The following is a 17,362-nucleotide window of genomic DNA, read 5'->3' on the forward strand; positions in this document are numbered from 1 at the left end:
TCAATGAGACCTTCTGATGGCAGGGTTGTTAGAGTAGAACACCATGACTCATGAGACCTTCTGATGGCAGGGTTGTTAGAGTAGAACACCATGACTCATGAGACCTTCTGATGGCAGGGTTGTTAGAGTAGGACACCATATTTTGTTATTGTATTTATTTTCGTTTTATTATATATTCTTCCTGTCATTAGTTGTTTTCTCTATACCAGAAATCGTATGGCATGGGTGCCTGCTTCTGTGTCTATGTAGACCTGCTTGTGTGTGTTTGTTTGGGGGGGGGTTATATTTTATCTTGATATAATATCAGTGTAATTTTGCTTCCTGGTGAATGCCACATGCAAGCCCTAGAGGGTTTTTAGGCAATTCTCATACACATCCCCTGTGGATTATATTGTATTATATATGTAATTGTTTTTATATGTGTAAATAAACAAACAAACAAACTCAATGAGACCTTCTGATGGCAGGTGGTCATAATAAGACTTTTTGAAAATGTGAAAAATACTGTTAGAAAATAGTTATTGCAGCTTTAATACGTGATATTAGTGAAACTGTACTCAAGCTGTCCTTTATTATTATTATTATTATTATTATTATTATTATTATTATTATTATTATTATTATTATTATTATTATTATTATTATTATTATTATTATTATTATTATTATTATTATTATTATTAATTATTAATATTATTATTATTATTATTATTATTATTATTATTATTATTATTATTATTATTATTATTATTATTATTATTATTATTATTATTATTATTATTATTATTATTTATTATTATTATTATTATTATTATTATTATTATTATTATTATTATTATTATTATTATTATTATTATTATTATTATTATTATTATTATTATTATTATTATTATTATTATTATTATTATTATTATTATGTTTATCCCTAGAATTGAAGTATCATTGATTATATAAAATGATAAAGAATAAACACACCAGACCATGGTTTTGCAAATTTGCAAGGTGGTTTCCGACCCGGTCTTACATGTTCAGGGAGATACCTACTATTTATATTGTCTGCGTACCGGTATATATGTATGTGTGTGTGTGTGTGTGTGTGTGTGTGTGTGTGTGGTTGGTTGCACGTTTGACTACAGTCTAGAGGAAGCATTTACAACCAAAATGTTAAAATATCAATTGTTAGACCATACCATTTCACAACTCGGCTACAACTGTAAACTTTTAGTCTTCATATTTGGAAGCCTGGGTCATGTCCATAAGTTGGGTGTTAGAGGCCTTCAGTTGGCCGGTCTTCCGAAGAGAAGAGCCAAACAATTAGCTAAATATTGCTCAGTGTCAGCAATTATTGGCAGCCGGGCAATTTGGAGAAGACGCTGCTATCTGTACCCATGAGCTGTGTGTTGATTGTCAGGTTCATCATCCGTGTGAGTCTGTAACTTTGATTGCCACTGTGGCACGATTGTATCCGAATAATCCCACAATGTACAAGCGCACTGTTAATATTTGTGTCCTTTAAACCTTGTTTTTATGTGGACATAAATAAAATATTCTAAATGTGTGTGTGTGTGTGTGTGTGTGTGTGTGTGTGTCTAGGGGTGAGGGCCCTGAGTATAGCGGGGCTGAACGAGCGCCTGGAGGAGGTGGAGACGACCATCAGGAGGTTCTCCGAGGAGCTCATCCAGCACCTGGCTCTCAGGGACGAGCTGGACTTCGAGAAGGAGGTGAAGGACAGTTTCATCTCCGTCCTCATCGACGTCCAGAACCGTCAGAAGGAACAGCGGGAGCTGCTGAGGAAGAAGAAGAGGATGAAGAGCGGCGCTGGGAGCCTGCAGGCCCGAACGGAGAGGATGCAGACGCTGGGATCAGTCAGTATTCTGCCACTTTCACCTGGAAGAAATCATTTGAGAATATAGTCATACATCTTGTCTATGTTTCTGTGTATTAATAATGATAATATTAATAATAATAATAATAATAATAATAATTATTATTATTGTTGTTATTATTATTATTATAATTATAATAATAATTATAAACATTATTTTCTATAGCACCTTTCATACAAGAATTGCAGCCCAAAGTGCTTCACAGCAGTAATGTAGACACAAATGGACATGAAATAGACATAGGCATAACATTGGCATAAATATAGAAGGGCATAAAATGATCAGAGAATTGACATAACATTAGCAGAGAATTGACATAAAATGAGCAGAGAATTGACCAAATAAAAACAATGCGTAAGGTGCAGACATGGAAATAGACAGTGCAATAATCTAAGTGGAAGAGTGCATTAAAAGGCTACGGTGAAGGGCCACGGTAGCCCCCCTAATGTCCATGGGCAGCTCCAGTTGTCTTCATTTATATTTATATATATTATTATACTATTTTATTTTATTTATTTATCCTTTATTTATCCAGGAATGTCCCGTTGAGATACAAGATCTCTTCTTCCAGGGAGTCCTATAGACCCAGGATGACCGCACAAGCTATTATCTTGTACTAGCCTGTATTTACCATTTTGCCTGTGCTTCTTACCTCTTTAGCAAAAGGTAGGCGACCACAACCAGCAACTCCTCTCCTTTGATGGATGCTACATTCTCTCTTTATACTTTATACTTATACTACTTATTTCATGCAGAACTGACCTACAGTGGTGTTTCCTCTTCCTGCCTGTTTTATTTCATCTTGGTTCTCCTCTCACTTCCTGTTTCCTTTGCTTCACTTCCTTCCTCTTCAGCGCTTCAGCATGGAGGGACTGTCCACTGCCATTCAAAATGGCTTCCGCCAAACGTTTGGGAGTGGGGGCGGTGAAAGACAGGTTACTTCCTCCTCTTTCTCTCTTGGCTACCGGCGTCTCACTCTCTTCACCGTACTGAGAAATGACATCCCGTCTCTCTTGACGGGAACGGCATTTCTCCTGTATCGGAAACTACAAACCTTATTTTCTCATCCTTTCTTTTGAAAGTATAGCTACCTTCTGAGAAATAAAATGCACATGTTACGTTTATCGCTCCTCTAACCATTAGGGCTCTCACATAGTAGGGAGGTCAAAGGTTATGCCCTAATGCAGTGTTTCTCAAAGTGGGGGGCGCGCCCCCCAGGGGGGGCGCAGAGGCATGACAGGGGGGGCCTTGAGATTTATATATATATATATATTATATATATATATATATATATTTTTTTTTATTACAGAAAATTATCACTAAAGTGCTATCTGTTGCAGCCGCACTGTTCTCCATGAAAATACCATTTCTCAAAATCTGAAAATCATTATTTAATAAAACACAGAAAAGGATCACCAAGTTACTCTGGATAAAAAAAATCTTTACAGACAACATTGAGACAAAGCTTCCTGACACATCTCCATCCAAACTCCTGGAAGAACTCTTTGAAATCTCATCTGATACCACCTGGGCCCTGTTTCATGTACGTGGTTCAACTAAGTCGATCAACATGTCCATTATCCAGCTTCAGTTAACCCGATGTTCAAAGCCGGGATTTTCCTGTTTCACAAAGGAGGATTCAGTCTCGTTAACTCAAGCCAGACTTGAGAGTCAGGCTCAAGTCAGGCTAGATGCGCGCTCCCGTTTTAGGTGGAAAGCCAGCACGTATCGATGGCAGAGACCCTGATTCTCAACGGCATTGATTGATTAATTGATTTAAGACTTTATTGACAGATTGCAATAGGCTCAATCGCCTCGCCGACAAGTTAAATGCGTTATCTATAGGCTAATTCTAAGTCCCTCATTACCTCAATCAATCAGATTATATTTCTTTAAACTTGCCTGCTGGATTGAATAATCAAATGAGATCTTGCTAGCGAAAATAACTAGTTAACTGTTATACAGAATTACGAGACGGCTTTCTTGCCCATTGATTGATGTATAGTCAATATTTAACTTATCTCCAATGTGGTCCAACGGGTTGTTCTTTTGACTTCCACACGGACGACCCGGGTTCAAGACCGGGGTCCTTCTTTTTGCAATATAGGAATAATTCAATTTGGTGCACGTTGAGAGCTATATAAAGAATGACATCCTCAATGCATGTAGATTTATAATATTTTAACTTAAAACCAGGCTACTTTGGCGTATAATCATTAATATTATATTCAAAAAAATCATATTGGAAACACGGGGATTTGAACCCCGGTCGGTGGATTGGGAGGCTTGGGCACTACCGCTGGGCCACTGGGCCAGATGGGATAAATTCATTGTTTATACATTAATGAACGAGAGACCCGTGTTTAGAATATCCTTTGTTTTGAATGAAGTTTATCTCTTTATCCTCATTCATTAATGTGACGTCAACGGCTCATTCAATTTCTCAAATCCGTCAAACAGCGCATCTCATCAGACATCTTAATCCCAGTTACAATTAAAATAACCACATCATGTGTACATCGCACGAGCGAGCGCCACCGTCGCCACGGTATATATAACGTGCATTATTTAGGACAAAGTGAATTTAATATCAGCATTTTGGGTCTATTTTACATTTCAAAAGCCCCCTCTGGAAGAATGGAGCACAAAAACGTAATTCAGAATGGTATAATGCAGATCGTAGACTGTGGGAATAGTTTCAGGAAACGGGCTGTCACTTCTTTGCGGGGGCGTGGCGATAGTTCAGGCTAACTTGAACTTGAACTCTGCTTTCGACCAGGCTCAAACTTTTGGATATGTTGTCATGGTGATTTGGAAAATCCAGGTACATGAAATCGGAAAGTCAGGCTAACCGAGTTATCCAGCTAAAGTTATCCGGCTAACTCTGTTATCCCGGTACATGAAACGGGGCCCTGGAGAGCTAGTTTCAGAGTGTGGTGCTGAGTACCAAGTATCTCATCTCATGGCCCACCAAGTATCTCATGATGCAGCAGTTAAGGTGTTGATACCATTCAGCACCACATACAGTATCTGTGTGAAGCTGGCTTTTCATCCATGACAGCTCTGAGAACAAAATATAGGGCCAATTTGAAAGGTCACGATATTGGTGTTATTTCAATAAATTTAAACATGGCCCATTTCATGACTATTTTGTTGGGGCGAGGGAGGGGGGGGGAGGCCCAAAATATTTTGGTCCGCCAAAGGGGGGCCTGACAGAAAAAGTTTGAGAAGCACTGCCCTAATGTAATCAAATGGGAGCTCCACCCACAATGCTTTTCAGAACGTCCTGGACGATACTTTCAATTGGTAGAACAAACAACCACTAAAATTGTAGCCAACCCCTCCCTGTGTGCACACAAGTCAAGTCAAGAGTTTTATTTGTCACGGCATACAAGTATACAATGAAATGGCGTTTGTCAGTGTGACGGAGCGGCTCCGTCACTGACTGCGGGCAGTGCGCATACTGTACAGACACACACACTCATTGTCTGTCTTTCCATATACCACTTTTGTTAGATATAGTAAGTATAGGGTATTTTGTTTTATGTTACTTTCACTTTTCACATTTTTTGTAAAACTATATCACCTCTGCACTTTTGGGAGGCACCCACCAACGAGATCCTTCCGACTACGCCTGTTCATGAGAGATTCAAAGGAGTTTGAGAGAGCACCCCGTCACAGTCACTTGATGATTTTTTAGGAAAATGCCTGTCAAAATGGTGTCTGCGTTTTTCATTCAATAGAATAGAATAGAAATACTTTTATTATCCCGTGGGAAATTAGACACTGCAAATCGCTCAACATTTAAACATTTAGACAGGACAGGTCACAAATTAGAATAATAACACAAATCAAATCAAGTTGCCTAGGATAAGAGTAGAGTAAAATAAAATAGGATAAAATTAAATGAAATAAAATATACAGAAATAAATACAGTAAGAATATACTGAGCATGTAAACAATTTGGTCAATATAATTATAATTTAAATCTAACTAAATTAAATATGAAATATATATTCCAGTATTCAGTGTCACAAGGTGCAGTATGCTTTAGGTAGTGTATTGTCCTCCTTGGGTTCCAATAAGAGCTAGATCAATGTCTGGCAGCCGTCGCTGCCCCCTGTTGTGGAGCCTGGAGGCCGCTAGTCGCGTCCTCCTGCCACTATTGAGCTGCCGCTCTGTGCTCAGTGATGCAGTGAGGCACAGTGATGCATTATATAGTCTGATGGCTGTTGGAATGAAGGACTTCCTGTGCCGTTCAGTGCTGCATTTGGGTAGTGTGAGCCTAGCACTGAACATGCTCCTCCTGTCAGCCAAGTCTGTGTATAGTGAGTGGGTGGGGTTTTCCCTGATGGCCTGGAGCTTAGCAAGGCTCCTCTTCTCCGCCACCCTCGCTAGAGAGTCCAGCTCCACCCCAACCACGCTGTTGGCCTTCCTGACCAGCTTATCCAGCCTGGTTGTGTCCCCCGCTCTCAGTCCGCTGCCCCAGCAGGTCACAGCGTACAAGAAGGCGTCCGCCACCACTGACTCATAGAACATCCTCAACATCCTTGTACAGACATTGAAGGATCTCAGCCTTCTGAGGAAGTAGAGTCGGCTCTGGCCCTTCTTGTACAGTGCTTCTGCATGTTTTGACCCGAGGTATTTGTACACCTCAACCATGTCCACATCAACTCCCCTGATGGAAACGGGGGTCACAGGTGCACTCCTCCTCCTCCCCAGCTCCACAACCAGTTCCTTGGTCTTCGCCACATTTAGCTGCAGGTGTTTTTTATCGCACCATGTGACGAAGTCCACTACCAGTTTCCGGTATTCCCTCTCGTCACCGTCCTTTATACATCCCACTATCGCAGAGTCATCAGAAAATTTCTGAAGGTGGCAGGACTCTGACCGATAGTGGAAGTCGTTGGTGTAGACAGTGAAGAGGAAGGGAGAGAGGACTGTCCCCTGCGGGGCCCCGGTGTTGCTGACCAGTCTGTCTGACACACAGCTCCGTAGGCGCACGTACTGTGGTCTGCCCGTCAGATAGTCCACAACCCAGGACACCAGGGGGGCCTCTACTTGCATCGCCTCCAACTTCTCACCCAGCAGCCCAGGCCTTATGGTATCAAAAGCACTGGAGAAGTCAAAGAACATGATTCTCACAGTGCTCCCCGGCTTGTCTAGGTGAGTGTAGGCTCGGTTCAGCAGGTAGATGACAGCATCCTCTACCCCCAGTCGGGGCTGGTAGGCGAACTGGAGTGGGTCTAGGTGGGGTTTGGTCACCGGGCGGAGTTGCTCCAGGACTAACCTCTCCATGGTCTTCATTATGTGAGAGGTTAGAGCCACCGGCCTGTAGTCCTTGGACGTGCTGGGACGCGGGCACTTAGGGACAGGGACCACACAGGAGGTTTTCCACAGTGTCGGGACTCTCTGCAGCCTCAGGCTCATATTGAATATGAGCTGGAGCACATCACACAGCTGAGAGGCACAGGTTTTGAGTACCTTTGGGCTCACCCCATCAGGACCCGCAGCCTTGCCTGCGTGTAACTTGCTCAGCTGTGTACTCACCTGGGCCCTCATTTATCAACGTGGCGTACGCACAGATATGTGCGTAACCCGTGCGTACGATCATTTCTAAGCAAAGTGTGGGATTTATCAATTTGAACTTGTGCTTGACTTTGTGCGTATATTTAAGCACAGGTCGGACCATGCGTAGTTGGCGCCCGTTGGTAGAATATATTATTACAACAAGGAAATAAGCTTCTGTGCATTAGTTTCAACACTGGCATGTTCTGTATGAACCGTAATTCATTATAGTTCATTGTAAAATAGCAACAGTAGTGTAATTATGGTCAAAACCCTATAAATAGCATTTGGAATAATAGGTCTTTATCTCCGAATGAATGCAGCATGGTTTATATAGCGTTATCGGAATATACGGGGTGTACTGACTGACTGCGCTCAGCGTAACTCAACTTGTTATTATTTTGCGCACAGACCGCAGAAACACGGGAACGTTTTGATTATATTTAAAAGGCTTTACGTTAAACAAAACAAGTGGAATTTCGAAGCTGTAAGCAGAATACAAGTCATATGAACACCCACGATATAGTGTTCTTCCCCTTCCTACTGTATAAGAAAGAATAAAAAACGCATTGCAATGAGACCAGGGTGTATGTGTATTACAAAACCCTTGCAATAATGTGTCTTAAATGAATGAAAAACATACATGCTCTGGACACAGAGCATATATCTTGTGGGTGATATGACTTGTATTATGCTTACAGAATTCCACGTATTTAGTTTTACAATGTCAAAGCCTTTTAATATAAATCAAAACGTTCCCGTATTTCTGAAATCTATGCGCGAATTTAATAAGGAGTTGAGGTAGATACACACTCAGAACGTATTACATGCTGGTATGCTGATAGAGTAAACTATTATATGAATATGATATGTTATAAGGTATACACTGGTCCGTCGCATACACTGGTATGCGCAAGTTACTGTTGCATAATGTAGGCTATGGCTGCTATTATATGTAATTCATATAGGCTACCTAATAGTATATGATTTTTAGAGGCATCTATTTTGTTGTCGGTATTATTAGGCTAATACCGACAACAACAGGGGGGGACCCTGATGTAAACAAGACAAATGTCTTTCTCTGGTCTGCATCCCCTTAACAATTGTGTGTATTGAGCCGTACTGTATTGTACCCATTCCGCAATCTGTTAAATAAAGTTTTCATTCATTCATTCATTCAAAATAGATGCATCTAAAATCATATTATAGCCAATCGAACACAACTAATAAAGGCATTCATATTACAGCACGGTTATAATGACACACACATGATGAATTGAAAATGGGGGACCCTGATGTAAACAAGACGAAAGTCTTTCTCTGGTCTGCATCCCCTTAATAATTGTATGTATTGAGCTCAGTGAACAATCTCCCGTGAAGTTTCTGTTCCGCTCGGGTCAGTCCATTATTTCACATCCCATGGGGGGTGTTTCATCACTTTCATGACCATATATGGATAATCATGCATGATCATTGACGGTAGAACAAAGAGGTATTTATCAACACGGAGGAGCGTAGGACCTGTGTACGCACGGTTGATAAATCCCGTTTTTTTTGTGCGTGCACACATTCTAAATTCTGTGCTTACGTATGAAAATAGAATACTTTCTAAGAAGAATTGATAAATGAGGGCCCTGGTCTGCAGAGAGCCATACTGTGGGGATCTCAGGTGTTGGGGTGGGGGGGGGGGGGGGCTACTCCTCTTAAATAGGAGCCAACAACAAGGTTTTTTTCCATCCAAATGTTGCCCCAAGTCTCGACTACAACCGCGGGAAATCGGATTATTCTTTCCATTTGGGACTTTTGAGTTTTTAACCAAATAAATATTGGCTCTACCACTGATTTTCTAAAATATATATAGAACAACGTTTGACCTCCCTACATGTAGCCAGGAAGTACAGAGGAAGGATGCACTTTGCCACCAGTCCGTTGCCTTTTGTCGTCCAGACGTAGCTTTCCCAGGTGTTTGGTCCACCTTGATCTCCTTTGATCAGCGAGAATTGATTGATTGATTGATTGGAAACTTTATTAACAGATTGCAGAATGGGTACAATACAGTACAGCTCAATACACACAATTGTTAAGGGGATGCAGACCAGAGAAAGACTTTCGTCTTGTTTACATCAGGGTCCCCCATTTTCAATTCATCAGGACATATATGACATACATGACATACAGATAGACAGTACTGCTACATCTATACATTTATGACATACCAGATTTGCAAATACAGTACTGTTTGTGATACAAAAAGAGTCAAGAAAAGGGAGTATATACATTTGACGTAGAAACTGTACATTGGAGGAGGTTGGGTGGGGGGGGTTGGGTACATTGGGATATTGACAACCATACTGGGTCATTTACATTAGAGGTGGTTGGGGGGGGGGGGAGACACACTGTATAAACAAGTAAAACTGTACATTGGGGGGGGGGGACACACTGTATAAACAAGTAAAACTGTACATTGGGGGGGGGGACACACTGTACAAACAAGCACAATTGTACATTGGAATATTGACAAAACCATACTAGGTAAATGACTGTACATTGGAGGGGGTTGGGTTAGGATATTTACAGGGGCCAGTTTCGAATTGCAGTCTCCCGTAGGTGTCCCTTGAGAGTGGTTTTGAAAGTGGGTAGTGATTCACATTCTTTTACAGTTTTGGGTAGGGCGTTCCACATTGATGCCAGGCCATATTCTGTATGACACCTGTGTGCTACTCTGTGAATGCTATGCACGCATGGACTGAGACGTGGAGTGGCATGCGGACAAGCCTATTGCAGACATATGCTATCCCATAATTTTATTCTCCTCACAGACCTCATGGGTGTCCGGTCCGTGTGTACACTATGCCTGGACTGTGATTATTAGGCCTCTAGAATTACTTCTCATCTCCATCTCGCAGCAAATACTTCTTCTGTGTTTTGATTTGTCTCTCTCATTCCTGTCCTTTTGTTTCTGTTGTCGTTCAGTATTTGACCACAGTGATCCCTTACGAGAAGAAAGGAGGTCCCCCGTCGCTTGAAGACCTCCAGATCCTGACCAACAGTGAGTGTTAATCTGATAATCTAATCTATAATCTATAATCTATAGTATCCCTATCGCTATTAAAACATTCATTTTTTTTATCCACTTTTTTCTCCCATTTTCTATATTTTCTCCCATCCCAATTTCGTATCATCAAATTCAACCCTCCCCTGTCACGAACGCTGTTTCTTGCCTCCCACAAGCCGGCTGCAATGTGGACTAAGTCATACATAGCACAAGTCCCCTCCGGTACTTGAGGTAACAGCAGTCGCATCTTTTCACCTGCGCAGCTCGATCTCTCAGTGCAGGCGAGGAGTAACGCGTGGGAGGCTCACGCTGCCCCCGACACTTCCTGATTCTACTGCGCAGGCGCACCAACCGACCTGTAGGAGTCGCTGTCCACAACGCCCGATCCCCACCCATCAGTTTCTCACCCCCTAATACGGCCAATGTGTATTAGTATGAACGACCAGCTAAACTGAAAGCAATGTGGAGCGCTGGGCTCGAACTGACGAGCCCAGCGTCTCCAGCATTTCGTGGCGAGCGCCTTGCCCACTACGCCACGTAGCCGCCCGCTATAAAACATTCATATGTGTCTAGACTGATGAGATTTTCATGACATTTGGATGGTGGAACGACCGCCTTCGCCGGGAGTACCACTGGTGTTGTTGTGACGTCTGCTGTCATGATATGGTTGTCTTGGCAGAAGCTAGGGCTGCAACTAACGATTATTTTGGTAGTCGACTAATCTGTCGATTATTTTTCCGATTAGTCGACTAATCTAACGATTATTTCTGTCACACCCTCCATCTCTGCTTCCTTTTCCGGGCTCTTAGCAGACTTCTTAGCTTAACATAACAGACCGACAGTAAGTTTGGGGGAACTAATGGGATAACTGGGGTTGCAACAAAAGTGCAACTAGGGCTAAAAACACAATGAAATAAAATAATAATAATAATAATAAATAATATATCCTTCTTAGCAGACTTCTCAGCTTAACATCCCAGGGAACTAATGGGATAACTGGGGATGTTGTTTGCTCCTGACAAGAGTCTCAAAGTCTGGGGTGATGGTAGACAAAGCAACTCTGAGGTCATGCTCAATGTCCAATCTGTTCCTCTGCTCTGTCTTCAGCTGGACCAGAGCTGAGAAGCCACTTTCACAAAGATAGGTGGTGCAAATTTGTTTTCTAATAAAAAACGATACGACGAATCGACGCAAACATTCTGCGTCGACGAGTTTTTATGATCGACGTCGTCGATTATGTCGACTAATCGTTGCAGCCCTAGCAGAAGCTAATAACTTACTCAGTCAAAAGAGACCTGGTTAATACGATGTATTAACTCAATCAAAGTATCAATACAAAATATTCTGAGTTAGGCTGGATGACTCAACGTAGTGTTTAGCTACGACACCCGGGAAGAGAGACCCCCCACCGGATCTTGGAACATCTGTATACAAAACTGGAAAGGGTGGGGGTCAAAGGAATGTGACATCTTTGGGGACAAAGAGAGAGGGGGGAAGGAATGGGGGGGGGGGATGAGCGTAGGAAGGAGAGAGAGAGATCAAAGAGAGAGGGGGGAAGGAATGGGGGGGATGAGCGTAGGAAGGAGAGAGAGATCAAAGAGAGAGGGGGGAAGGGAGTTTTATCTCCCACACAAGGACGTATGTTGTCACCTGACAGTCTTCTTTTTAGAACAGCACTCCAGGCGCTGTTTACTAGTTGGTTAAGCCTCGTCCCGGACGGTTCACTGTACGCTGGTAAACTGTGAGGAGACAACGGACATCATTGTCTTGCCTCTTCCGACAAGACGACCATACGACCTAGTTTGACGGCAACGCCAGTTATGCTTCTGAAGAGAAGGCAGTAGATTTCACTGTTGAAATCTCAAGGTCGTGGGAAAATCGTAACATTTTATAGTCATTGAAGTAAGACGATCGAGGCAAACCTTTTCCAAGCCGCGTCTCTATCGACCGCCTGGAGCAAACCCACGTGTGTTCTAGGGTTGTGCCGTACACCGATACTGGAAAAGTATTGCGATAGCCCAGCTGTTAAAAAAACAGTTCAATGCTCCATTGTATTAGTATCGATACTTTTAGAATAATAGCCTGATGCGTATCTTCTATGAGTTGAGTGGATGCGTGACCGGAGCAGTGTGTGTGTGTGTGTGTCAACAGTGTCGGCTGAATAGACATCCCCGAATCTCTCTCTCTCTCATTTTCCATGTTCTGTCATCTAATATTATATTCCATTACTTTTCCTTAGTGATGCACGATATATCGGCCGCCGATATAATATCGGCCGATATGGCCGTTTTTGTACACATCGGTATCGGTCCGATATCATGATAGGGCCGATATATATAAAAAATTAAAAATCTAAATGGTAATTTCGTTGGATATACACTGTGTATTAATGCTTGTGTATCTTATCGTGTGTTGTCATGTTTGTTTATATGTGTGTTTAAAAAATAATAAAAAAATAAAATACAAAAAAAATAAACAATCTTTTTTTTTAACATGTTTTGGCCTTAAATAGTTTCAAAATATCTGTCATTTCTGAAAATAAGTTACAAAAGTAAAAAAAAAAGAAAATGCGTTTTGGAAAATAGCTCTTTATTTGATTATCATAAAAAGGTGTTTTCTATACAGAGATATCGACATCGGTAAATATCGGAATCGGCCAGAACAGCAATATTAATATCGGTTATCGGTATCGGCCACAATTTTCACATCGGTGCATCACTACTTTTCCTGATATTTTAGGTTTTTGCCGCGGTATCGCTTCAGAACTGGTATCGAAGTCAAGATTTTGGTATCGTGACGACACTAGTGTGTTCACTGTCTTGCAGTTCTACAAGCCATGAGGGACGACAGTGACAAAGTGCCCAGCCTCTTAACAGACTACATCCTCAAAGGTAAATCACAGCCTCTTAACAGACTACATCCTCAAAGGTAAATCACAGCCTCTTAACAGACTACATCCTCAAAGGTAAATCACAGCCTCTTAACAGACTACATCCTCAAAGGTAAATCACAGCCTCTTAACAGACTACATCCTCAAAGGTAAATCACAGCCTCTTAACAGACTACATCCTCAAAGGTAAATCACAGCCTCTTAACAGACTACACCCTCAAAGGTAAATCACAGCCTCTTAACAGACTACATCCTCAAAGGTAAATCACAGCCTCTTAACCCATTCCCTGCCACCACTTTGATCATCTTATACCATTCTCTGCCAGTACTGTAAGTCTATGGAGATGTTCACCTTCTTTGCAGGGCTATAACTTTTTAAATTGTATTGCTAAATTGACATTACTATGGCCCATTCAACATCGATTAGCTATCGTTCAGGATGTAGGAACGTTTTACTTTTTCATTCACACATTCATACGAAAATACCGTCTAGAGTATAAACATGTTTTTATCGTTTTCTGCAGTATTTCCCAGAATGTGAGATATAGGCACAAATGCATATATTAGATCATCAAATGCAGTTTGATACCGATCGACGCTATATTAAAAATGTCAACTGTACATGGTCCTAATGGTTATGACTGATCATGCGCGGGTGAACGGAGGGGGGGGGGGGGGGGGTCGTTTATAATTCCGTGATGGTCGTTAGATGCTTCATGTAGTATGGGTGATATATTGATCAGAGCAGTTTTTATCGAAAATGATAAACAAAAACGCTGAAACTCACGTCAGTCTCCTCGTACCGTTGGGCGATGAGAGTGGAGCAAACAGATCCCAGTTATGTGGTGGGGATCTAGGCGATCCATTTCCGGTTTGTATATTACTAATACACGCCCAAATCATGTAGATTATTGAGTTATGGCAAAGATCCATATCCACGGTGTGTGTATTGAGTCCCGCGACGATAAACGAGTGGCTGGACGGAATAGGGAGACGCACAGGGATCACAAGAGATCCACTTCCGGTTGCAACTCGCCGATCAGCCACCAGGTGGCAGTATTGAAGCGTTGCAGAGTTGTGCTGGCTCACGCAGCATCAGACAAGGCTCCGTGAGTGAAATATGAATACCATGGCGAAAATATGAAATTATGATCAGAATCACGTCATACGCCGTTATTGGCAGAATTCGCATTAACTTGAAACCCGTCGTACGACGTTATTGGCGGGGAAAGGGTTAACAGACTACATCCTCAAAGGTAAATCACAGCCTCTTAACACATCCTGCGCCAATCATGTTGTACGACATGTTTCAAGTTCATGCTAATTCTGCCAGATTTTGAGATCATATTTCATATTTTCGCCATGGTATTCATATTTCCCTCACGCAGCCTGGTCTGATGCTGTGTGAGCCGGCACAACTCTGCAACGCTTCAATACTGCCCCCTGGTGGATGATCGGCGAGTTGCCAAACCGGAAATGGGCGGTTGGATATCGGTGCGTCTCCTAAATCCGTCCGGCCACTCGCATATCGTCGCAGGACTCTTGCCACACACCGTGGATATGGATCGCTGCCATAACTCAATAATCGACATGATTTGGGCGTGCATTAGTATTATACAAACCGGAAATGGATCTACTCGATCCCCATCAAATAACTGGGATCTTTTTCCTCCAGTCTCATCGCCCAACGGTAAGAGGAGGCTGACGTCATTTTCAGTGTGAGTGTTTATTATTATCCATACAAACTGCTCTGATCTATATATCACCCATACTACACAAAGCATTTAACGACGATCACGGAATTATAAACGACCCCCCCCCCGTTCACCCACGCATGATCAGTCATAACGTTTAGGACCATGTACAATTGAAATTTTTTATATAGCGTGGATCGGTAACAAACGGCATTTGATAATCTATACATGCATTTATGCCTATATATCACGTTCTAGGAATTACTGCAGAAAACGATAAAAACATATTTCTGTTCTAGACGGTATTTTCGTATGAATGTGTGAATGAAAAAGTAAAACGTTCCTACATCCTGAACGATAGATAATCGATGTTGAATGGGCCATAGTAATGTCAATTTAGCAATACAATTTAAAAAGTTATAGCCCTGCAAAGAAGGTGAACATCTCCATAGACTTACAGTGCTGGCAGAGAATGGTATAAGATTATCAAACTCTGTGGCAGTTAATGTGTTAACAGACTACATCCTCAAAGGTAAATCACAAATTCAGCCTCTTAACCCTTTCACTACCAAATGGTTAACCCTTTCACTACCACACTACGGACAGTTAACCCTTTCACTACCACACTACAGACGGTTAACAGACTACATCCTCAAAGGTAAATCACGAATCCCGTCATATACATTTTCAAATAAGTCGGCGGCACGTCTGGATTTTCTTTTACACAGGTTTGTTCCCGGAAACCAGAGGATCGACGATCGATCCGCTGCCCCAGATTCCTGGCGGCCGGGATCACGGCTGACGACCTGAACTTAACGCTTGAATAATAATAATAACTAGACAATTCCGCGCAGGGGAAATTGTGAAAGTGTGGGTGACGCCTGTGCACCGCCGGCCAACGGGGGAGAGGGTCTCTCGCGAGTCTCTATGACAAACGGTTCAAAGGATACAAAAAGGGGGCGCGGCCTAAGGATCGGGGGAGTGGTCAACATAGACCAATGAAAGAGGATATCCCTACTGAGTGCAATGACACAACCCGCAAGTCGCATTGCACACTATTACACTATTACACACTATTACACTATTACACACTATTACACTATTACACTATTACACACTATTACACTATTACACTATTACACACTATTACACTATTACACACTATTACACTATTACACTATTACACACGATTACACTATTACACTATTACACACTATTACACACTATTACACTATTACACTATTACACACTATTACACTATTACACTATTACACACTATTACACTATTACACACTATTACACGATTACACTATTACACTATTACACACTATTACACTATTACACTATTACACACTATTACACTATTACACAATATTACACTATTACACACTATTACACTATTACACTATTACACTATTACACACTATTACACTATTACACTATTACACTATTACACACTATTACACTATTACACTATTACACACTATTACACTATTACACTATTACACTATTACACACTATTACACTATTACACTATTACACTATTATACACTATTACACACTATTACACTATTACACTATTACACAATATTACACTATTACACTATTACACACTATTACACTATTACACTATTACACACTATTACACTATTACACACTATTACACTATTACACACTATTACACACTATTACACACTATTACACTATTACACTATTACACTATTACACACTATTACACTATTACACTATTACACACTATTACACTATTACACACTATTACACGATTACACTATTACACTATTACACACTATTACACTATTACACTATTACACACTATTACACTATTACACAATATTACACTATTACACTATTACACACTATTACACACTATTACACTATTACACTATTACACACTATTACACTATTACACTATTACACACTATTACACACTATTACACTATTACACACTATTACACTATTACACACTATTACACTATTACACACTATTACACTATTACACACTATTACACTATTACACTATTATACACTATTACACTATTACACTATTACACTATTACACACTATTACACTATTACACTATTACACACTATTACGCTATTACACTATTACACACTATTACACTATTACACTATTACACACTATTACACTATTACACTATTACACACTATTACACTATTACACACTATTACACTATTACACACTATTACACTATTACACACTATTACACTATTACACTATTACACACTAT

At 41.0% G+C, this 17,362-nt stretch overlaps 1 protein-coding gene across 2 annotated transcripts in view; it reads left to right on the forward strand.

Moving 5' to 3' along the window:
* LOC311222817 (fasciculation and elongation protein zeta-2-like) overlaps window positions 1–17,362 on the forward strand; it is a 65,441-nt gene that overhangs the window by 34,856 nt on the left and 13,223 nt on the right. Inside the window, exons 4-6 of one of the 2 annotated variants that reach the window (XM_084307446.1) lie at window positions 1,594–1,865; window positions 10,428–10,503; window positions 13,335–13,400. In XM_084307446.1, the coding sequence (XP_084163572.1) occupies window positions 1,594–1,865; window positions 10,428–10,503; window positions 13,335–13,400 (414 nt within the window). The remainder of the gene's footprint in view (window positions 1–1,593; window positions 1,866–10,427; window positions 10,504–13,334; window positions 13,401–17,362) is intronic. The other variant, XM_084307447.1, reaches the window with a different exon arrangement.

This window comes from Notolepis coatsorum (genome assembly GCF_963971535.1).
Source record: "Notolepis coatsorum genome assembly, chromosome: 2".
NCBI classification, from domain to species: Eukaryota; Metazoa; Chordata; class Actinopteri; order Aulopiformes; family Paralepididae; genus Notolepis; species Notolepis coatsorum.